Source organism: Castor canadensis, chromosome 7, assembly GCF_047511655.1.
Source record: "Castor canadensis chromosome 7, mCasCan1.hap1v2, whole genome shotgun sequence".
Classification (NCBI taxonomy): domain Eukaryota; kingdom Metazoa; phylum Chordata; class Mammalia; order Rodentia; family Castoridae; genus Castor; species Castor canadensis.
Genome location: NC_133392.1, coordinates 148,436,260 through 148,458,941, shown reverse-complemented (window position 1 = coordinate 148,458,941; position 22,682 = coordinate 148,436,260). Strand labels below are relative to the sequence as shown.

Below are 22,682 nucleotides of genomic sequence, written 5' to 3'. Positions count from 1 at the left end.
CATTTTAATGTATGCTAGACAATGGTATCAATTTCAAATTTCTTAAGTGTCACAATTATACTGAGTTCTGTAAAAGAATGTCTTGTCCTTAGCTGATCCATGTGACTTATTTAGGGACAAAGTGGTCACATCCTGCCCTCAAATGTGTGTGTGTTTGGAGAGAGAGGTAAAGCGATTGCAGAAAATGTCCACCATTAGTGAACTGAAGTTTTTCTGCATGGTGATTGCAGTACTAATTGTGCAACTTTTCAGTAGATTTCAAATTTTTCAGAATAAGAATTTGGGGGAACACAATTACTCTGTGACCCAACATTTCACTTGTCCATATGTAGCTTAGAAAATCGGCCCTATAGGGTCAACACGGATGCAGTGAAGGGAGCAAGCTGTGACACGTTAGGACACTGAACAAAGGTATCCTAATCCAAAACTCCATTTCCGGCTATGGATGCATGCATGTCGCAGGAGTGGAAAGTCCATAAGAAACCTCAGTTTCACCATCTGGTTATCTTTGGGCAGAATAAGGAAAGAATGAAGGGAGGGCAGGAGAGGGGACTATAACAAGTGCCAGCTTAATCTATAAAACTGTAATTCTAAAAAAACCCTCAAAATAAAGCAAGTACCAGTGTAAACAAACAATAAAAAGAAAGCAAAATAAAAATTCTTCTTTTTTTTTTTTTTGTGGTACTAGGGTTTGAACTCAGGGCCTCGTGTCTGCCAGATAGGCACTCTACCACTTGAGCCACTGCACCAGTCCTGTTTCACATTTCTAGGTTGTGTTTAAGATTCCATTACTGGCCATGAGAAAGAAAAAGATTTAACATTTTATTATATCAAGGACCAGTCACACTAGGACACCAGTCTGAACAGAGCCACCTGTCCGAACGGTGCTTGTTTCTTGGCGTCTGTGATACATGGATAAACCAGAGGCAGTGTTTAGCACAGTTCCTGGCGCTCAGGAAGTCTCCGACACATGTGTGTTAACACCGTGACCATCGCTGTGGCTGCTGTGATTAATCCCGGCCCTCTCTGGGCTGTTGCTCTGGGCTGATCTGTCCCTCACTTCTGCCATGTTTTTGCTAGCTTAGTCACAGGCTCCATGATTGAACCCCTAACTCCCCAAGGGCAAGCGCTTCGCCTTATGCATCTCTGACTGCCAGCCAGACACCAGTGCCCAGCAGCTTTGCAGGAAATAATGTTTATACTTTTTTTTTTTTTTTTTTGGTGCAGTACTAGGATTTGAACCCAGAGAACCCAAGTGCTCTACCACTTGGGCCATGCTCTTAGCCCTTATAATTTTTGGACAGTGCATTTCTGTCCACTGGTCGCTCCTCTCAGAGCTCACTTTTAGAAGTGTCTTTGTTCCCCTGTAGGCCCAGCAACCCTTATCTGTTTTCCTCCAGTCCAGGTCTCTGTATCCATTCTCCTGAACCAGCCAAGACTGCAAGTCCCCCACGTCCTCAAATAGTCAGACACTTAGCAGGCTGTCAGAGGCTAGGGAGGTTCTGAGCACAGGACTGAGGTGGGGGCCATGGGGCACGAAGGGATTAGCAGAAGCTTGGGAAGTGGATAAGGCTGTGACCTGGATAACAGACTCAGTCCACCCGCACTGGAATGTGCTGGGGGACTGCCCGGGCCCCTGTAGCAGGAGAGCCAATGCCAGGCTCCATTTTTGCTCGACTTCCTGCCACTGTGAAGGCAGCTGGGGGCTGAGCAGGGTGACAAGTGGCTGGCTGGACAGAAGTTTCTCTTTGTCACCTGCAGGCCCATCTTCATCTACACAACGTAAGATTGTGGAAGCCGGGAGTCTGCTCCCCAGATCCAGAGCCTGTTCTGGGCCCAGTGTTCTGGCTGGAGGCCAGCAGCCTGGGGCTCCAGGCTCTGCCCAACAAGGCTGCTCATGGGGCCAGACCCCAGGGGCAGGATCTGAAGCCAGGCCATACAGGTCAGTGATGGCAGGGAATGGTACAAACCAGGGAGGACACATGAGCTGGAGAGGGGAAGATGGAGCAGGTGAGGTCTGGAGAGCCCAAGAGGGATCCCGGGAAGGGGTGGGGGCATGGCCCTTGGCCAAAGACTCTCCCTAGAGCTGCTGGGGTCCTTTTTGCATAGGGTATCAGATAGGGTGGGGTGGGGAGAAGGAGAGCAGTTGTTAAAGCCAGGCCATGCCTAACAGGAAGGTTACCCAGGTCATTCCTAAAAGAGGGTGCAGAGCCAGCATCATGGATGGAGTGAGTTTATGCTCATCTGAGGCCTTGCCTGGATTTCTTTTTAAACTTAACCACAAGAAAACATTTCCTGTGGGAAAAGGAATTGTCTCCCTCTGTGTAACGTCCCTTAAGCTGTGAGTGTCCACTGTGTGCCTGCGAGCACAAAGGATCCAGAGGCAGGCTGGGAGATTCCTGGCTCCCATTAGGAGCTCTTTCTCCTTTCACCCTCCCTTCCTTCCTCTCTCTGGCTGGTCCTCAACTCCCTGGGTCCCTCTTTGGAAGGCAGTTTAGCTTGGGGCTAAGTAAATATGGCCTTGGAGTCAACTTAGTTGATCAGGTTCAACTAAGGACCAGCTGTGTGGTACACACGCACACACACATGCACACACACGCACACGGTGCAGGGAGGTTCTTTTTCTTTGAGCCTCAGTGTTTCTTTTTGACAGCACTGGGGTTTGAACTCAGGGCCTCACACTTGCAAGGCAGGTGTTTTTACCCCTTGAGCCACTCTGTCAGCCCTTTTATGTGATGGGTTTGGTTTTTTTTTTCCAAGATCGGGTCTCAGGAACTATTTGCCTGGCGTTTGGCTTCCAACTACAATTCTTCTGATCTCTGCCTCCTGAGTAGCTAGGATTCCAGGCGTGAGCCCTGCCCAGCTGAGCCTCAGTGTTCTAATTTTCAGGGTACATGTGAAAAGAGAAAAATCACAAGAAATCTATTGTTGCAGATACTAATTTGTGTTTTGTTTTCGTTTGTGATTTTGTTGGGCAGTACTCAGCACCAAACATGGGTTGGAATGCTCCACCCTACCCCATGGGAACCCTTTGGAAAGGAGGTAGTGACAGCCTGATCGGCTACAGCTCATGTCTTTCACAGAGTTTGAACACTTGGCTGCCTTGTGGTTGGCTGGAATTCAGGCTCCTCCAAGGGTAGGTTAGACTTGCCTACTAAGAAAGGTCTGACTGCCTATCAAGGTGGGTTTAGTTCACTATCTACAGGGAAATCCTTGGGCCAACCTTAAAATATGCACAGAGGTAACTTTAGGCCAAACAACTCAAAAAGATGATAGTAGTAGCTACCTCCTAGGATCTTTTTTAAGGATAAAGTGAGTTAAGTTATGTAAAGAACTTAGCATGGTATCTGTGCTTAATAAGTATTAGCTATTTCTATTAGTCATTCAACAAACTTCTTTCTGGGGCCCAGGCTGTGGCATGCAGCCTGGGTACTTCCAGGGATATAGATGAATGAACCCTCCTCAAGGGACAGCTCCTACCGCAGGGCCTTTGCACGTACTCTTCTCCTGTCTGAAACATTCTTCCCTAGGCTATCCCATAGCCTGCTCCTTCACCTCCTGCGTGGCTTTGTTCAGGTGTCACCTTCTTAACAAGATCTTTCCTGGCCAGCTATTTAAAGTGGCTGCTTCTACCATCAACAGAACCCTCACACATACACACTCCACTCCCATCTCCCTTCCCAGCTTTATTTTCCTCCGTAGCACTTACCAAGTCATGACAAACCATGTATTTTACTTCTTTACTTGTCTGTCCCTGTCTCCTCCCACTAGAACACCAGGTCTGCCCTGAGGGTGGAGCGCCCAACTGTTTTGTTCATCACTGTCTCCCAGAGTCTGGAGCAGAGCCTGGCAGCACTAGGCGTTCGCTTGATACTCAGGTCAGGGAAGGATAAGTACGGGAACTCTAGAAAGATGAGTGGGGAGGGAGGGAGAGAGAGAGAGGGAGGGAAAGAGAGAGAGCAGAGACAGCACCCACGGAGAGAGGCCCAGGGACAGAGTTCAAATGTCATTCCAGTGCCCAGGTCATTCTGAAGGCCTCTGCCTGTCCCCTTGCTTGCTGACAGATGCTGCCCCATTGGCCCATGGGGCGGGCTTTGGGTCTGTTCCCTGTAGGGCCGGGCTGGAACTCTGACCACAGGCACTGCCGGAGCAGTGGTCACTCGGTTAGACTGGGATTGAGACAGGAGTGGACAGTGGGAATTGTGGAGGTCTCAGCTTACAAGCTTAGGACCTTGGGCGCCTTTCGAGACCTTACCAGGCAGAGCAGTAGCCTGTTCTAAGGTTTCTCCTTCCTCCAAAAGGAACATGCGAGGATAAGTAGGCTTTGCTGGTTAGAGAAGAGAGCAAGGAACATTCTAGATGGAGGGACCAAGAGAAACAAGACTGAAAGGAAGGCTAGTCTGTGGTGTGTATGTGTGCATATATGTGTGTATTACGCATACTTCTTTTTTGCAGTGCTGGGGTTTGAACTCAGGGCCTTCACCTTGAGCCACTCCACCAGCCCATTTTTTGTGATGGGTATTTTTGAGATAGGGTGTCACAGAACTATTTGTCCAGGCTGGCTTTGAACCACAATCCTGATCTCTGCCTCCTGAGTAGCCAGGATTACAGGCACCCGCGTATGTGCATGCTTTTTTGTGTGTTTCTGGACCTGTGCGTGCTAGGCAAGCAATCTACCACTTTTGTTTAGGGTTTTATTTTTGAGATAGGGTCTAACTAACTTTGCACGAGCTGGCCTTGGACTCGAGCTCCTCCTGCCTCTGCTTCCCGAGTACCTGGTGTATGACACCACGCTCAGCCTTGTGGTATCTTTCTTGAAAGTGGACAGTTTAACTGCTTAGACTTTTCAAAGATAAAACAAGAAACACACTTGCTGTTGAGTATGTGTTTGACCTTTAGCCAAGTTGTAAACGAGCAGTGCATTTGGGCCCACGAGTGAGCTGTGGTTGTAACATCCATGCAAACTGTACACGCACCATAAACCACCACCCAGGGAGGACTAGAGGATCACTAGGGCAAGTGGTCAGTTCCCACGCCAGCTCAACCCAGATGGAGCCACTGCTTCCTCCAGACTTAATGGCTTCATCCAGACAAGTGATCTTACACCCCATAAATAAGTGTCAACCGCCTGGTATTTGTTGGGCTCTGTGCCAGCTGGCAATTATATCATATTTATCATATCATGTTTTATATTGTAACAGGACAGACAAGGCTCCTACCCTGAGATGCTCACATCCTGTAAGAAGACAGCAGGGCATACGTCATGAATGAGGAAACAAATAGTGTTTAGAAGGGAAGAAACAGGATGGCCTTGGGTAGGTGGTCAAGGAGGGCCTCCTGGAAGAGGTGGCATTTAAGGGGAGACCCCAAGGATAATAACTCAAAATCACCATGGCTGTTAAGCATTCTGGGTGCAGCAACCTCAGTAGAAAGGCCTGGAAGGTTCCAGAGCGGGTCAGATACCCTGCCGTGGAACATCCTGCTGTTCCCACTCCATGGACGTTGCTCTTTGCAACACCCTGGACCATGGCTCTGGTATGAATAAAATGTCGGGGGCTGGGAGTGGGTCTGAGGGCCGAGGGCTGGAGGATGAAGCATTCCACAGCTCCCTCCAGGCCTTGCGGCACCTGGAGGGCTCCCTGTTCTTCTTCTTTTTCAAAAATCTTGGTAGAACACTTTTTCACACTTTTTACAGAATAGCACGTAGGCTTCCTAATGGGTACAGCTGACTCCATGTGTTTTAATAGGCATGTCCACCCACACTGTCCCTTCCTCCCACGCTACAATTCTGTGCCTGAGAGATGGTAAAGTGAAAAGCGCTTTCTGGGGACAGGAAACTCCCCTGGGACCACCACACTCTCCCCAGGCTCCTTAGAGCTAGTGTGACTGGTGTTGGTCCTACAATCCAGAGTCACATGGAGAGTTCCCATTCCTTTCCCCCCCAAAAGCCCTTCAGAGACTTGGAGACCCACCAGGTGCTCAGAGCCACCTTCCCAAATTTGTCAGCCCACTGCCCTCCAGCCCATCTCCTGGCCCCAGACCCGCCCCGAACAGGGCTCAGCTCTGGGAGCACCCTCTGGGAGTGGACAGCTAGCGCTCTTGCTCCAGGCACCATGCTTCTGCCATCACTGCATCTATGATGTGACAGGTACTGGAATTAGGGTCACACACATGATCGCTGAGCTGTCCTTGTGCGTATTGGCACAGCTGTGGAGGTCTCAGAGCAGGACCTGTTCTGACTAAATACATACATACATGTATATGACGTTTGAGGTGTGACCTGGGGCAGTAAGGTGACCCAGGAGGAGGAGTCATGCATTCGCTCAGCAGCCTCTTCCTGGACACAGAGGGGAAGTAGACACTGCTTACCCTCATGAGGTGCTCAGCTTTGTGGGAAGATATAGCAGCAAAGGTGCCAGGCAGCCGGTGCCAGTGGCTCACGTCTATAATCTTGGCTACTTGAGAGGCTGAGATTGGGGAGAATTTCTGTTTGAGGCCAGCCCCAGGAAAATAGTCTGAGAAACCCCATCTCAAAAATAACCAGAGCAAATTGAACTGGAGGCGTGGCTCTGTAAGCACAAAGTCCCTGAGTTCAAACTCCAGTACCACAAAAAAAAATGGTGTCAGGCACCCTCTGCCTGCCTTATTCATCTCCTTGGATTATCACTATGAAGTCAGGCTGCTTGTAGCATTCTTCTAGTTCATAATGAGAAAACAGTCTCCAGGAGGTAAAATAACTCGCTCTGGTAGTCAGAGGTGACATGAAGATTTGAATCCATATGTGTGTGACTCGAAACTCAGGTTCTTCCGCCCAGCATTGTGCCTTTGTCTTGTGCCTGAATTCTGTCATTTTTTCATTATTGCTTGTTGAGTCAAGACTAGCAGCAAACCTCACCCCCTGGACACCCAGGAGTGAATCCCTGACACAGGTGAGCTCACCCAGGAAGGGTGAAGGAGAGAAAGAGGCTCCGAGGGCAGGTCCCCAGAAAAAGAAACAAGTCACACCTGCAGGCTGCACCTCTAGGAGGAGTGGGCAGGGCAGAGGACAGGGGTGCAGCCTGCTGTGGGCCTTGTGAAGGCCAGAGCTGAGGGAGCTTGGAGGTGGTAGTCTTGGAGGTGGTGGTCTTGGAGGTGGGCCACTTGAGGAATGAACCCCAAGTGTAGGCTATCCCGGGCTGATGGAATCCCTAATTGCAGACTTAGGATGGCAGTAGAAGCCAAGATCCAAAAGGTTAAGAGTGGGTGATGCAGAGGTGGAGGCCTCTGTGCAGAAATTTAGCTTTCTGAGGAAAATGAAAGCTAGAGGAAGAGGTCACTGGGAACAGAGGACTTCCTGGTTTTGTGTTTCATGTTTGGGCTCGGTTTTGTCTGGTTTGGGATGGTGAGGTGGGTGCTCATGGGTGGAGAAGGGAATTGGTCAAGAAGGAGAAATGAAAGTGCAGAACCCACAGGATTCTACACCATGGCACTGTCACCACTGGCCACAGCACATATTCATTCAGTGCCCTTACCATCTGTTCCCAGCAGCGCAGGCATGGGACAGCTGCTTAGTGAAGAGCTCTGCCTTGAGTTGACTTCCTGGGCTCCTAGGGAGCTCAGTGGCTGGGTCCTAGGGAGAGAAGTATTCCTGGGGCCTAGAGGAGGGTCTCCTCCCTGACGCTGAGGGGACAGGGACAGGAGGAAGGAGCAAAGTTGGCAGTAAGAAGAGGCCATAGCTCACTCCAAGCCTTCCCAAAAAAATGTGAGGGAATCACAGAAGTGCAGAATGAAGAATAACAGGCTGGGTGCCAGAGGCCCATGCTTGTAATCCTAGCTACTCAGAGAGCAGAGATCGGGAGGACCACGGTTCAAAGCCAGCCCTCAGCAAATAGTTCTCAAGACCCTATCTAAAAAATATCCAATACAAAAAAAGAAAAAATGGAGAATAACAGCAGCTGACTATGTCCTGTGAGAACATTCCAGAAGGTTAGTTGTCATTTATTTATTAGCATTATTCTGCATTTGCCCCACCACTCTAAGGGTAGTTCGTGCATTAATTCATTTAGTTCATGCCTCTCTGAGGCAAGAAACAAATCAGCCCTGAGGTGTTGTTACAGTCAATGGTGGAGAAGTCAGGATTTGAACTCTGGATTTGGAGCTGACATAAAGCCTGTAATGTTGCCCATTAAACCACATGCTTCCCTCCCCAACATTATTTTAATATGCCTCACTTTGTACGGTGCTCTTCTCACCAGGAGCCTCTGGGATGGGGGGGGTCATTGTCTTCAGGTTTCACGTGAAGAAACAAAGAAGTGTAGTGACTTGCCAGGGTCACACAGCTACCTAGTGGCTAATCTGGATTGCAGTTTGTACCTCTCCATCTGCAAGCCCAGTGCCTCCCCCTTCCCATAGGGAAGAAACGCAGGAATTCAATAGTGAGTCAAGTGCCAAAAGGCAGGTACCAGCTGGACAGGTAGGCAGTAGTCTGCATCATCTCCAGAGGGGTTTATAGGCTCTGGAGAGCATTGGGGCTGGCAGGTTAGGAATGACAGGAAGAGCAGGGGGTCGGGGGGTGCTGCCCAGCTCCCATGGCTGTCTCTGGGTTGGGGCAGAGAGAGGCAGAATGAAATAAGAGCAGGCGCTGTGGGCTGGGAAAACCACAAGGAGCCCAGGGCTGGGGACTCCACAAAGACCTGCTGTAGTGGGAGGAAGGGAGGGGATTCCAGGGCCCCAGTCCCTGGCAGAGAAGGTCCTGAACCATGAGTGGCCCAAGCCAGCTCCTCCTCTGAAAACCACTCAGGACTGTGAGCTGCCTCGGGAGAGAGCAGCTTCCAAATACAGAGAGAGGGAAAAATGCCCAGGGGTCTTGAGGGGAAGGGGCTTCCTGCATGAGCGAACCAGCTTGGAGCCGGCGCAGACAGGAGTGTGGGAGGTGACAGAGCAGCCTTAAAACCTGGCAGGCCCAGCCACTGCCTCTTCTGCAGGCCTGAGGACAGAGAGGCACTCACTGGTGAGAATATCATCCTCGGGGCTACCTTTGCCCAGTGTGGGTACAGGGAGCAGGGACCAGAGAGGGGCCATGAAAGGAGACCCCTAGCCCCTTGGTGGGGAGCAGGACTGAGGGAGGGTGGCCCCATATATGGCCTCCTTCATATCTTGAGAGAGGTTTCAGTGGCCACCTGGACAGTGGGGCCTGGTGCCATTGGTCCGTTCCAGCCAGGAGATGTGATCTGGGGGGTCCTTGGAGCATAGGGACTTCAACATGGAGGCTTGGGGGGGGCTGTCCCTTGGGTGACCTGGCCACTCCCCAGCCTCCACATCCTTCTCTATGCTTCCATCAGTCTGTCTCTGTCCTGTCCACCTCTCATTACTATGGCCTTGACTCCACTCTGAAATTATCTTGTGGCTGTCTGGGCTCACACTCCTCTGTGGTCATTTGATAAAAATAGACAATACCACATCCCTTTCCTGGGGACCTGCCTTGGGCTCCAGGGCAGCTGTTCCAAGGCCTCTATTACCACAGTGTTTGAACTCAAGGCCTCACGCTTGCTACGCAGGCAGTCTACCACTTGAGTACTCCACCAGCCCTTTTTGTGATGGGATTTTTCAAGATAGGGTCTTAAGAACTATCTGCCGGGGCTGGCTTCGAGCCACCATCCTCCTGCGTAGCTAGGATTATAGATGCGAGCCACAGGCGCCTGATGTTGTCCTTACTCTTTCAGACTCATTTGTAGAGGCCTCTGGCTGTGCCCTTGCCCCAACAGCCCGGGCCCAGGGAGCTCTGGTGTGCGGCTGGGTGTTTATTTATTCAGGTACGCTGAGGCCAACAGATCAGAAAACAGCTGCCATTTAAGAGTGTTACTTACAGTTCCAGGAGAAGGGCTGCAGCAGGCCACGTGGAGTCACATGGGGGAGTCTCACAGGGGTCAGGTACAGAAGCAGCAGCAGATTTCTGAGTGAAAAGCCTGGCAGGGAAGGCAGGTTGGAACTGTCCAGTTCAGATCACTACAGTGGCTTCAGGCTTCCCTAGTTGTCTGGACCTGGTCTGGGGTGACTTAGTCTAGCGGAACCCTGGCTGGACTGTGAGGGTGAGATAAAGTAGAGGGTGGGATAAAAGCTTGGATTGGTTGGTTTACGTGTGGACAGAATGCTCCCAGGGGAGTCCTTTGCTGTCTCTAGGAATTAATTAACCCTATCAAGAGCCAGTCTTTCCCTGCTTAGCAAGAGCCAGAAGGAAGATGACCTGAAAGTGTCAAAGCACCATGAAAGACAGAAAGTAAAAGGCCAGGCGCAATGGTTCATGGCAGTCATCTAGGCTACTCAGGAGACGGAGATCAGGAGGATTGCCTTTTGAGGCTAGCCCCGGCAAAGTTAGCAAGACCCCATCTCAACCAACAAGTTAGACAGTGGCACATGCCTGTCATCCTACATGGGAGGCTATAGGTTTGAGGATCACAGTCTGAGGCTGGGCCTGGACACATAACAGGAGACCCCACCTGAAACATAACTAAAGCAAAAAAGGGCTGGTGGAGTGGCTCACATGGTAAAGCACCAGCCTAGCAAGCGTGAGGCCCTGAGTTCAAACCCCAGTGCCACCAAAGAGTAGAAAATAAGAACCATGTTTAATGCACAGGGGTTGCTCAGAGGCAGTGAGTAGAGTCAAAGTGTTACCAGAACCAGCAACGCTCCAGAGATGAGGCCTCCAAAAGGGAGGAGGCCTCCACCTGGCCCTTGGTACCGAGTCCGTGATGTTGTCACAAAAAAGAATTTTAGGACACATCAAGATAGTGACCAGGAAAGTTTATTAGTAAAGCAAAGCAAAGGAAAGATAGAAAGATAATACACAGCCCAGACATGGGTACGGGCACACGTGATGACAGGTGCAGTGAGTGCTCTAACATCGGGCGTATTTATGCTGAAACAGTAGGTTGGGAGTTTGGCTCACATTTGCCTTAGGAAAGAGTGCTCTTCTTTGTTCTGACACCTGCTATAGTTTATCATTTTTGCTGTGACACTGTTTTATCAGTGGGGACCAGAGGCTTCAAAGGATGCTCCCTCTAAGATAGGTGTCATCTTGGTAAATACTTTTTGTGCCCAGAGGAGTCATTTTCCCAGGTGTTCTTCCCCAGAATAAGTCTTTTGTTAAGATATCCTTGCTCACTGAGGCCAATAGGAAAAGGGGAACAGGTACTAGAGAAAAGGTTAGATCAAAAAGAATTAACCTAGAAGGTAACACCCACGCACAGGAAATCAATGTGAGTCAATGCCCTGTATAGCTATCCTTATCTCAACCAGCAAAAACCCTTGTTCCTTCCTATTATTGCTTATACTCTCTCTACAACAAAATTAGAAATAAGGGCAAAATAGTTTCTGCTGGGTATTGAGGGGGTGGGAGGGAGAGGGAGGGGGCGGAGTGGGTGGTAAGGGAGGGGGTGGGGCAGGGGGAGAAATGAACCAAGCCTTATATGCACATATGAATAATAAAAGAAAAAGAAAAAAAAAAAAGATATCGTTGCTCAGTTTTCAAAGGGCACTAATTACTTTTGGGCAAGCGGGCAAGGCCAGAGGGAGAGAGTTGCTCTTTTTCCACTTTTTTCTTTTTAGTAAATGTTGCACTTTGTTCAGGGAGTGTAATGCTTAAGGCAAAGAAGAGTATTTATATGGTTTTAGTTGAGCTTTTCATTAGTACAATGCTTATTTGTAAATTCCTGTCTGCTGTTTCCCATGCCTCAGTTTCTCTGGTCTATCCTGCTTCAGAAGGAAAGATTCTTGGGCTAAACCTTTGGGCAACTCATTTCACTTATCTGAGCTTCAACTTCCTGAATCTGAATCTGTTACTCATTCAACAAACAACTGTTTAAGGGGACAGACACATCTACTTGCCATGGTCACTGATAGTTTGGAAGTAATATGGGTGGGTCTGGCCATTGGCGTTGCCTAGTAAGTGGTAGTTGGTGGCTTCACCCTGTTGCAGCACCAAGAAGCAATGGAGAAAGACTGGGGGGGTGGGAAGATGGGGTCTAAGGCTATCTACCTGTCTGCTCAGAGCCTTCAGAGCAGAAGCTAGAGGTGGTCAGAACCTCAGGAATGTTCTTGGAACTCAGAGGCGCTGCTGGACAAAAGCCATCCCAGTAGCCAAGACCCCAGGGAATCTGAAGCTGTGCGTTTGAAGGCCAGGCCTTGGGAGGTGCCAGGAGTTGGGGCAGAGCACTGGCACAATGACCCCTCTACTTGGGATCCTGGAGACAGTGTGGCACCAGAGGGGAAAAGCTGGCAGACCATGGCAGCTGAGCAGCTGTGGATAAACAGGACTGTGGGATCCTGGGAGGGCAAAGAAGCAGGCAGTTGTTGGTAAGGAGCCTCTGAGAGGCCAAATTGGAGTCAGGTGGCCACTTGAGACACGTGGAATTGCCTCTGCCTTTTGGCCGTGATTACTTTCAGACTGAGGGCCAATGGTGGATGTTTTTGCCAAAGAAAGATCTTAAGAAGGGAAGCCTTAGGGGGTAGACTACGGGAAGGGTCAGAACCCCCTGCATTTGAAGGATTCGCTCCTTGGGGAGGGGTGGCTGCGCGGTGCAATGAGGGGCTTAAGGTCTGGGTCAGAGTCCTGCCTCCATTCCTTACTGGCTGTGTGATCTCTGGCAAGTTCCTTGAGCTTTCTGAGCCTTGGTTTTCCCATCAGCAAACAGGGACAATGACACCTGCCAGGCTGTCATAAATGCCCATGTCACTTACTGTTTAGGTAGACACAGTGCCTAGGACCCAGGAAATGCTACAATTTTAAATTGTCTTAAAATCAGGAGAAAAATGAATATAATAGTAAAGAATTATAACAATGACCTCAGCCTGATTAGTGTTCGTCCTTCTTCCAATGCAGGGTATGTGTGGCAGATGTTTTTGAGGAAAGGGGTCTATCTCCCAAAGGTCCACAAAGTTCCTGGGGCCCCAAAGAAGCCACAGGAGGCCTAGAAATGCCCTGACACAGCGTGGGTGCTGGGCTCCATTCCTGAACACCCATCCTGGCTGGGCACTGTTCTCAGAGGTGGGGTGGAGGGGAGATAGCCAGCCTGTGCCTTCAGAGAGCTAGCAGGAAAGTCAGCCTTGAGCACAGGAGGCTGCAGCCCCATGACAGAACGGGGCACGAGGCACAAACGCCAGCTCCCTTTTGCTTGTCCTCAGCAGCCCCTGCTCGGTGACCAGCACTGTTTTCTCCCCAGCTCCTTCAACAGCATGTCAATTCCTGACCTTCATTTATGCCACCAACTTCCATGAAGACCCCCGCCTATTTCTCTAGGACCTTTCAGACATTTACTGCAGAAGACAGTGTGTCAGGACATTCTGGTTGGATGCATTTGTGATGGGAGAGTTCCCTACCACCTCTGGTGGACACAGCGTCCCCACGAATACTTCCATCTATGCCCCTGGCCTCCAGTGACCTTGGAGTGATCCACTCCTAGAGGCTTTTGCCTAATCTTTTCTGGCAGGGGTGGGGAATTTATTACTAGCACTGGAATAGGTAGGGTCTTGGAGCAATGAATGACAGACCCGTCATGGGATGTGTTTTCTTTTCCAGAACCCCAGAGATGAAGGGCCTCCTCACCCTGGCTTGGTTCCTGGCTTGTAGTAAGTGCTGGCCCCATGACCTTCCTCCCTGTAGGAGTAGAAAGGAGGTAGGGGATAGAAAGGAGACCAGTCTTTGAGGTGGTAGAGACCTGAGGTTGAATCTCAGTTCTGCACTTACCTCGCAGATGTAGACACCATCAAGAGCTTTGGTTTCCCCGAGCCTCTGTGTCCTCTCTGATACAGGATGGCACTGTGAGCAGAGAGGACTGTGGGACGATTCATACATTGTAAGTTGAGGTGTAAAGGTTGTCACCGTGAAGTTATATGGCTTACAAATGTGGCAGGCAGATTTTTTTCCTGGGATGTAAAACAAAATGAAACACCACAAGACCTTATTAAAATATTCCAGCCCATGATTCTTGGGTTGCCCTCTGCTCAGGCCTATTCCAGCCCTAAGTTACCTCCTGACTGGGAGGTGACTCACACCTGGCTTTAGGCTGTCCTGCTGCAGTCATGCAACCCCACACACGGCCCCCTGACAGTTGCTTTGGCCCTTGACATCTTGCTAGATCTCTGGAGATCCCAGCAGGAACTGGAGGACAGGGACAGGGAGAGCCAAGGGCTCACAGCCTTTGAACTCCTGGACACACTACTGTCCTTCCAGACTTAGAGGGCACCTCAGTTTCCCAATTTGCAAGGTGAGGGGCTGGCTTCAGGGATTTCTGAAGTTCCCATTCTATGCCTTATGTTCTAGAACATTCTATGTTCTTGTGTCAGATGATGGGGTGAGGGAGAAGGGAGAACTGCCAGGAGAAGCAGGAAGCTCTGTCTGCCTGCTTCGCACGATAACCATGGAAACGCACTAATATTTCCCAGGCTCTCACAGTGTGCCCTCACCACAACTTCAAGAGGTGGGTGCTAATTTTAGACCCCCATTTCCTGAATGAGGAAGCTGAGGTTCTGGGTGATCAAGTGTAATTCCATACTTCAAATTAGTAGCAAGGTCAGGATGTGAACCCAAGTCTGTTCCTTTCCCAAGTTCACACTCTTAACTACTTCTCTATGCTCTTTGCCCTCACCTCTGCTCCCCTCCCACTAATTGGGAAAATAAAAGAGGGCAGGAGAAAGGGCACGAGGTGCTGAGAAGTAGGCCTGCAGTGGGGTGCCAGGTGTCACCTAGGGACTCGGGCTGTCTTTCAGGTGTGCCTGCTGTGCCAGGGGGGTTGCTTGACCTGAAGTCCATGATCGAGAAGGTGACTGGACAGAACGCCCTGAAGAACTATGGCTTCTACGGCTGTTACTGTGGCTGGGGTGGCCGAGGGACCCCCAAGGACAGCACTGATTGGTGAGTCAATGTCATCATTGCCCTTATGTTCTGGACTCTGCTCTCACATCCCATTCAGATCTGTGTGTTTAGAAACTGAGCATTCAAGCACCATTTTATAGTTAGGAAAAACTGAGGCTCAGAGAGGTTAACTGGCTTGCTGAAATATGTCGGGTAATGCCAGATGGTCTCAAGATCTCAGGCCTACAGCAACACTGGGTTCATTGCGGCATAACAAATGGTCCTAATACAGCGGCTTAGAACAACTTCCGCCCTTTAGCTGGCTTACAGATCTGCCTTCTGGGTAGGGCTTGGTTGAATGACTCAGACGCTCTGCTCTGTTTCAGCTTGGGCAGCTTGGCTGGCAGGTGATCACTGGCTGCTGGTGAGGAGCCCAGGTTGTGGGCCATGGTCCTCTGTTCCTTTCACTGAGGCCTCTGCAAAGATATTTGGACTTCCTCACAGCATGGTGACTCTTGGTCCTGACAGCGAACACTCCAAAACTGCAAGACAAAAGAGGATGACATTTTTTATCATCAACCTCAGAAATCCCATAGTGTCACTCACACTGTCTTCTTGGTGCATCCAGGAAGACTTTAAGGGAGAGGAGACCTAGATTATAGGTGCAAAGTTACAAGAAGATAGGAGTAAATTTGGACGTTCTTACCTAGCAAGGTGGCTCGCACAGCAGGGTAACTGTAGTTTTAATGTAATAAATATTTTTAAAGAGCTACACGAAGGATTTTCTAATGGTCTCACCACAAAGAAATGATGGCTGTTTGGGTGATGGATCACTTCATATTACCATAGTAATATGCAGAGTGCCCCATTGTACCCATAAACATACAAAGTTATTATGTGTCAATGTTTAAAAAAGAAGGGACCTAGATTCCACCTCTAGATTGGGAGGTGTCACAGTTCTAGAATATGCGTGAGAGATGCTGTTCATTGGAAACTCAACCTACCCAGTTTACAATGCTGATGCTACTAGATGAGCAGAATACAGCACATGGATTGGGGGAAACAGACAGCAGGAAGTGGAGCCAAGTTCCTCGCTGTTGGAATGGGAGTTTACAGCTAAGCAAGGGGAGAGCTAGAATGAGCTATGTGGTAACAGATTAGGGCTGGAGGCATACTGTGAGCGTCTTAGGGTTAACCTGGATGTAGCTGGTCACGTACAAAGATACATAGAGATGTGTTTATCCACGGGTTAATATAGACACATACATATTTTGCCTTAACCACTAAGAGGGGCTAAAAGAAATAACACACCCAAGGCAACAAATCTGAGCAACAAAATAAATGACCCACACCCCAGTGTTAGTATGAAACAAAAATCAGGTAAGTCTCAAGAGTGGGACATCCAACAAAATGCCCAACCAGTGTTCCTCAAACTGGCAAAGTTGAGACATCTACATCGCCAAGGAGAGATGGTAGTTAAATGTAAGGTGGCTACCAGGATGGAATCCTGGGACAGATAAAGGACATTAGGTGAAAACTAAGGGAGAGCAAATAACTATGAGCTTTTTACAACTAATGAAGCAATAATGATGTAGTAGTACTTAGTTAACTGGTAGTTATTGAACAATACATTAATATTGGTTCAATATTAATGGAAATTATAACACACTGGTATAATAATAGGGAAAGCTGGGTGTTTCCCCTGGATGACCTCAACTTTTCTGTAACCCCCACAAAATTTTAAATGCAACCTGCCACCCCTGAAATATTAAAAGTTCATTTTTTTGCTCAGATAGCAGTTCCACATGAATCATGTTGATTCAGGGACCTGAGCCCCTTCCATCTTGTCGCTCAGCCACGCTCTATGGCCTCAGGTTCCTTGGCTGGGTCATCTCCATCCAGCCAAAGGATGGAGAAAGAGAGGAAAATGGGTGGGAGGTTTGGAAACGGGATGTAACACTTCTGTGCTCGTCCCCTGGCCAAGCCTAAACTTGCGGCCACACCCACCAGCAAGGGAGGTTGTGAAATGTAGACTGACTATGAGTCCAGGAGGAAAAAGGGGTCAGCTAACTGCTGGCCAGTGGCAACCCTAGTAGAAGAGAGGGAAGTATTCAGTCATATTATCAGATCTTGTCTCTACCAGCCCACGCCCTCTAAAGTGGCCTCTGCCACAGGACAGAGTTGAATTTTTGCACTTGTTAAGGATGAAAGCCTAAATAACATGTAATCTCCAAAGAACAATCCCATTGGTTTGGGAACTGCAGGGCCTTACAGAGGGAACACATGTGCAATAGCCAACTATGGGCATAGTCAGGAGGCTGAAGCCAGGGGAAGTGTTTCTTAGCAGAAAAGGGAGATTATTTACATAAGCCGCTTGGATACACAGCTCATTGGTCTAGGAGACCCGAGGCAAGAGCTGGCTGCCAGCTCATTGGTGGAGGTGCCGTTGCTAGGCAAGTGTTCCTTGCAGAAAATCTTCTTGAATTGTCACAGGCTTAAAGAACATTAAAGATAAACTTCTTTTCCAATAAACTGTGCACACAGGCAAGTTAGGCACAATATGGGGCACATATAGGACAAAAAGGACATCCTTAGGAAAGTTCTGGTCTCAGGCAGGCAGGCACAAACCCTCCTTTTGGTTTACTCCCGGCTCGCCTTATGTTTAGGCCTGATAAAAATGGTTTCATCTTGCACTCTTTCGCAGGGCGTGAGTCAGGAGGGGGACCCTCCCTCCACTCAGGACCCCAGTCTCTTGCTTTGGCAGGTGCTGTTGGATGCATGACCACTGTTACGGGCGGTTGGAGGAGGAAGGCTGTAGCATACGGACACAGTCGTACAAGTACAGATTTGCACAGGGCCTGGTCACCTGCGGTAAGGCTGGGCTTCCCATTCAGGTCAGCCGAGTTCAGCTGCCCGAGAGGCCAGCCAGTCTGTGTCTTGGGGAGACAGAGCAGGGACAAGAGGGCAGGGCTGCTGCAGCTCTATCAGACCTCCAGGGAAGGACTGACAAAGCTTAGACCCAGCAACCACCAGGTGCCAGACTTCCTTTTACTCGATCCCCCCAATACATATGGGGAAGGTTTGGTCTCCCCCATTTTATGCATAGGGAGACAGAAGCTCAAAGGATTATCAGCGTGCAGCAGATTCACGCTCAGGTCCTCTGAGTTCCAAGCTAAGTCTGGGAACTAAATGTCATGATTCAGTTCCTCTGAGCAGAGGTGGTCTCCACTCTCAGGCTGTGTGTCTCCTCCATCAGATTAACATGCTGCCATTTTAGGAGCTAGGAACTTCCTCAGAGCAAGACACTAGGGAGGAGTCTGCACAGACTAGAAGCCAGTCCTCAGACTTGACTTTGAGCCATCAGCATTGGTAGGGTGCATCTTTGCTGTCCTCATTCTACGTTTGGTGTCTCTTTTGCAGAACATGGGGCCTTCTGTCCAGTGCAACTCTGCAAGTGTGACCGGAAGCTTGTCTACTGCCTGAAGAGAAATTTGTGGAGCTACAACCCTCATTACCGATACTTCCCCAACATCTTCTGCTCCTAGTGGTGCTCTGTGAGCGCCTCTCTGACCCTGACCTCTCCTACAGCAGGAGTTCCCCTCTGTGGATTCCTGACAGCCACCTCCAGGGCTTGGATCTCATCTTCCTCCAAGCTCCAGTGGGCTGGAAGGAAACCCAGGGCCACACTTGGCCCTGAAGAGAGTCCCAAGAGAGTGGCCCTGGTTCAGGACTTGGCCGGCCAGGTCTCAGGGTCACTGGGCCTCCATTTGTGAGGTTGGCCCCTCTGGGACCCAGCGCTCTCTTCTAGATCTGCACTTAATTTTTGGTTTTTGCAATCACATTATCACCATGGCCCTCCAGGGAATTTTCCCTGGAGTAGAGGCAAAATTGACTCCATAAATCTGCTATGTAGATATTAAATAAAACTCATTCTCAAGGCTACTGAATCCACACAGGCACTTCTTCTGCTATGGGGGTTGCCTCTGTCTCTCTCTCTCTGCCATGGGCACCAAGCCCACAGTTATCTGTACACTCTCAGACACAGAGAGATGATCAGGAAGCACAAGAAAGGTTTCTGAGATGAGCTTCCAGCCTTCTCTTGGGGTCATTTCCTTAAACTTTGGGGTCCTTTGAGCCAACTGCTGGATTTCATTGTTCTTTAAGGGCTGGGGGGAAAACATAACAGGCAAATCTGCCAGCGTGGGCTCCAGGAGGGCAGCATTCAAGTCCCAATCTGGCTTCTCTGGCTGTGTGGCCTTGGATCCATCACTGAACCTCTCTGACTTGCAGTATCTTTGAAAAAGAAATTGCCGTGCTCCTTACAGCATAAATGAGATTCCTAACACTCACCTTAATGCAGAAACAGGGATGCTGGAGTTCTAGGATTTCACAGAATAGGGAAAAAAAGTTTTGAATAGTGTTCAAGGGTCTGGAAGTATAGCTCAGTGGTAGGGTGTTTGCCTAACATGTGTGAGGCCCTGGGCTCACCCCCAGCTCCTTAAAAAAAAAGAAGAGAAAATAAAAGAAAAGGATTCAGCTATGGGGTTCATTTTTTATCAAGGGCATTTAAAACCCCAACTCATCTATCTATTTAAAAACAAAAGGGCCTTCTAATACCAAGATTGCAAAACAAAGGAGAGTCCTTTTCAAGAAAAGACCTTTGTACTGACATACCCCAAATAACCACATGAGAAATAGAATCCATATTTAAAGACTGTGTTGAACATTTTCTAAATAAAACTTAACTTTATGAGATTACCGTGAATGCACCAAGTGCTTTGTACACTTGGTGACTATATTTAACAATGCAACAGAGTGGGGCTCAAATGCCTAATTTGCTCACAAAAATGTTAAAATCAAAACCATTTCCCAGATCCAATCTTGAGTGGGTTTGTGGGGGAAATCAGAAACTTCCTTCAGATGCCAATTCTCATTAGTCATGAAATTCTAGATGATGTGCAGGTCAAGAGCCAGTCCGGATTTTGTTTTCTGGTAAGTTCTGTGGAAGAAGCTGTGGGCAGCCCCTCTCACTGGGCATCCTGGCTCAGAGCTCGAGTATCCAGACAAGCTCAGATAGGCAAGGGAACTTCATTCACCTACTGGAGAACTGTGGCTCAGAGAGGTAAGGAGACTTTCCCAAAGTCAACAGCACATCAACAGCCAAAGTAGGATTAGACCTTAGATTCTGGCTCTAAGCCCTGAGCCCTGGCCACCATCCCACACAGTTTTCAATCCAATAAGGGAGAAAATAGGAACACAGAGCATTTCAGGGACTCACCAACACTGGGGGTTCTCAGAAGATGCCCTGGATGCTAGTCAAAGGCCATCTCCAATTCTTCTCTACTCTAACTGCCTCTTTGAATCCCAGAGACCAGACTGTTGGAGTGGCTCAAGTGGTAGAGCGCCTGCCTAACAAGTGTGAGGCCCTGAGTTCAAACCCCAGTGATGCCAAAAAAACAAAAGAATCCTAGAGGCCATCACTGGGAGGTCAGTCTGGGCTCTAGGCTTCATCCTCCGTGGAGGTGACCACCAAGGCCATTGCCACCCTGGAACCACCTTCATTGCTGTGAAAGGTCTGCAGAGCTATTGAGAGCTAACCGAGCCCCAAAACCTGGAAAGAGGTGTTCTCCTGATTTGCTGACCCCTTCACTGGCAGGAGCACCATCAAAGGGGCCATCCCTCCCAAAACCAAGACATCAAAATGTGCACAGTAACCCCCAAATACCCCCTAGATAGATCTTTATATAAAAGCAGGCAGATAACACACATCTGCACTCCGTGAGCAGACTGACTGGTAACAAGTCCTCTGCTGGCATCTGAACTTGTAAAATGATCTTGGGAGATGCTCATAGCTGTCCCCAAACTGAAAGGAGTCAAAGGTCAAAAGGGAAGACAGCAGCTGGTGGAGAAAGAGCAGGATGACAGAGCTAAGGTGAGCTAATGGGCCAGCAGGTGTACTGAGGCCCTCCCCTGTGCTGGACGCTAACTACACCTGATCAGCCACCCTGGGAGACAGTTATTGTCACCCTGGAACTCAGGGAGGCCAAGTGTTTTGCCCGAGGCCATACAGGTAATAGGGAAGACAGGTGGGAAGGAAGCAGCAAGCTGCCTAATTAGGAAGTTGTGTTCTTAGGCTGTGGAACACAGAGATAATATCAGACACAGGAGCTGGACACCTGGGCCAGGTCTTTCAACAGGCATTGAAGGAAAACATTTTGTTTTGTTTGGGGTGGGTATGGTAAGTACCGATTGTGTAATGTTAGCCTACGTGATGTTTCCCAGAATTCTTTTCCCTACAGAGTTTAGGATTGGCAGGGCCCAGGTTGGTGTTTTGTGGGTGATTTGTTTGGAAGGTAGAAGTGAATTAGCAGCTGTATTCCTTTAGCATTTGGAACGTCAGAGCCAGGCATGAAATCTGCTTATGGCTCAGATGCTCAGACCTGCTGTCACATGCCTTGCTGGTGTCAGCCTGCTAGGTCTCTTCCTTCAGCTGCTCTGACTTTGGGACAAGGTGTGTGTTTAGCTCCGTTAGTGAAGGAGGCTGCATCTCCTGCAGGATGCTGCAGCAGCCCAGCTGGGCCTGAAGATGCCAAGACCCACATGGGTCTGGTCCATCCCTGTGGGTGCCACTTGTCCTTACTCCCCACTCCCTTCACATCCATCCTCTTTTCTAGACTGTCTGCATTGCTAACTTCCAGCTGTAGTACCAGACACAGAAAAAAGGGCCTTTTGTAGCTTGCAAAGCCAGTCGTCCTACTGCGCGTGTCAAGCTTCCATGTCAATGTGTCACAGAGCTTGAGGATGGCTCTCTGACTTGCTAGGGGTAATTTACAATTGGTTTTCTTTTGCCATGAGATTTAAAGGCATTAGTGAGCTAGTGCCGTGGCTTAAGAAGTAGAGCTCTTGCCGAGCATGTGTGAGGTCCTGGGTTCAACCCCCAGTACTACCAAATTTTTTTCTGAAAAAAATTTAAAAAGACATCAATGACTGGCCTTTAGTGGTAAAGGGAGCACCAATTTTCTGTGGCCTGCAGGAATAAAACAGCTACTTGAATGACCACCTATATACACCCTGTTCAAGAGCTTTGTCTACACAGGCTTCGTGGTGCCATAGAGCACTGTAGTGGAAATTAAAAATGTTATGAGATTGGATAAAAGAAAACAATGGACTCAGGCTTTAAATTGTCCCTTAAGAGCTGAAGGAGGGACACCCTCCTGTGCCTGCCTGGGCAGAAGACAGTTGCCTGTTAGAGATGCATGATGGCCGAGTGCACTTCATCCAAAGGCGCCTCCCATCACAGTGTCTGCTGCTTCTCTTCACCTGTCTGTCAATTCATGCTTTCAGCACATGGGGCCAGCATTCTCCTTTGCTGTCCCTCTGCCTGGTGAAATTCTCCGTCCCTGTCAGGATCTGGTCCAGAGGGACCTCGACTTCATCATCTCTCCATCCACAGGGTATGACGCTGGTTCATCCCATAGGGGTCATCGTGCCAGATGGACCTGGTGATTGTGAAGAAACAGCTACTTTAGACTCAGGAGTAGGACACCTTCGTGAATGTTAGCCATTTCCAGTGGGGGGAGGTCCCGAGGCCAGGGACATGTTGACACCTCTTTCAAAAGAAACTGCATCTGACCTCCCCCAAACTCATTGAGAAGGACACACAATGCCCTGCAGGCCCTTTGGATTTGGGGGACACATCAACGTGCTCACTTGGTTGTTACTTTAACTTATTGACCAAATGACCTGAACAGCTGCCAGCAACTGGGACTTGGAACAAGAGAAGGTTCTGTGGGTGGCTGAGCAGTGGCTCCTTGGAGTTTATCTCACTGCTACTGAGGACTTGAATCACGAAGTT

The 22,682-nt window shown here is 49.1% G+C and overlaps 2 protein-coding genes across 3 annotated transcripts in view; one reads left to right on the top strand and one right to left on the bottom strand.

Moving 5' to 3' along the window:
• Pla2g2a (phospholipase A2 group IIA) overlaps window positions 1-10,046 on the bottom strand; it is a 28,856-nt gene extending 18,810 nt beyond the window's left edge. For both annotated transcript variants that reach the window (XM_074077975.1, XM_020183304.2), the window contains exon 1: window positions 9,846-10,046. The gene's annotated coding sequence lies outside the window, so the exon portion shown is untranslated. The remainder of the gene's footprint in view (window positions 1-9,845) is intronic.
• Pla2g5 (phospholipase A2 group V) lies at window positions 1,797-18,808 on the top strand. The gene is made up of 5 exons (XM_020183302.2): window positions 1,797-1,942; window positions 13,553-13,602; window positions 14,743-14,887; window positions 17,592-17,698; window positions 18,248-18,808. The coding sequence occupies exons 2-5, from the start codon at window positions 13,563-13,565 to the stop codon at window positions 18,370-18,372; spliced, it is 417 nt and encodes a 138-aa protein (XP_020038891.1). The 5' UTR covers window positions 1,797-1,942; window positions 13,553-13,562; the 3' UTR covers window positions 18,373-18,808.
• Window positions 18,809-22,682: the final 3,874 nt, after the last annotated feature.

Coding starts and splice junctions, on each gene's coding strand:
- Pla2g5 (XM_020183302.2), top strand. CDS start 13,563: ATGAAGGGCCTCCTCACCCTGGCTTGGTTCCTGGCTTGTA. Junction 14,888..17,591: donor CCCAAGGACAGCACTGATTG/GTGAGTCAATGT, acceptor TTGCTTTGGCAG/GTGCTGTTGGATGCATGACC. Junction 17,699..18,247: donor ACAGGGCCTGGTCACCTGCG/GTAAGGCTGGGC, acceptor TCTCTTTTGCAG/AACATGGGGCCTTCTGTCCA.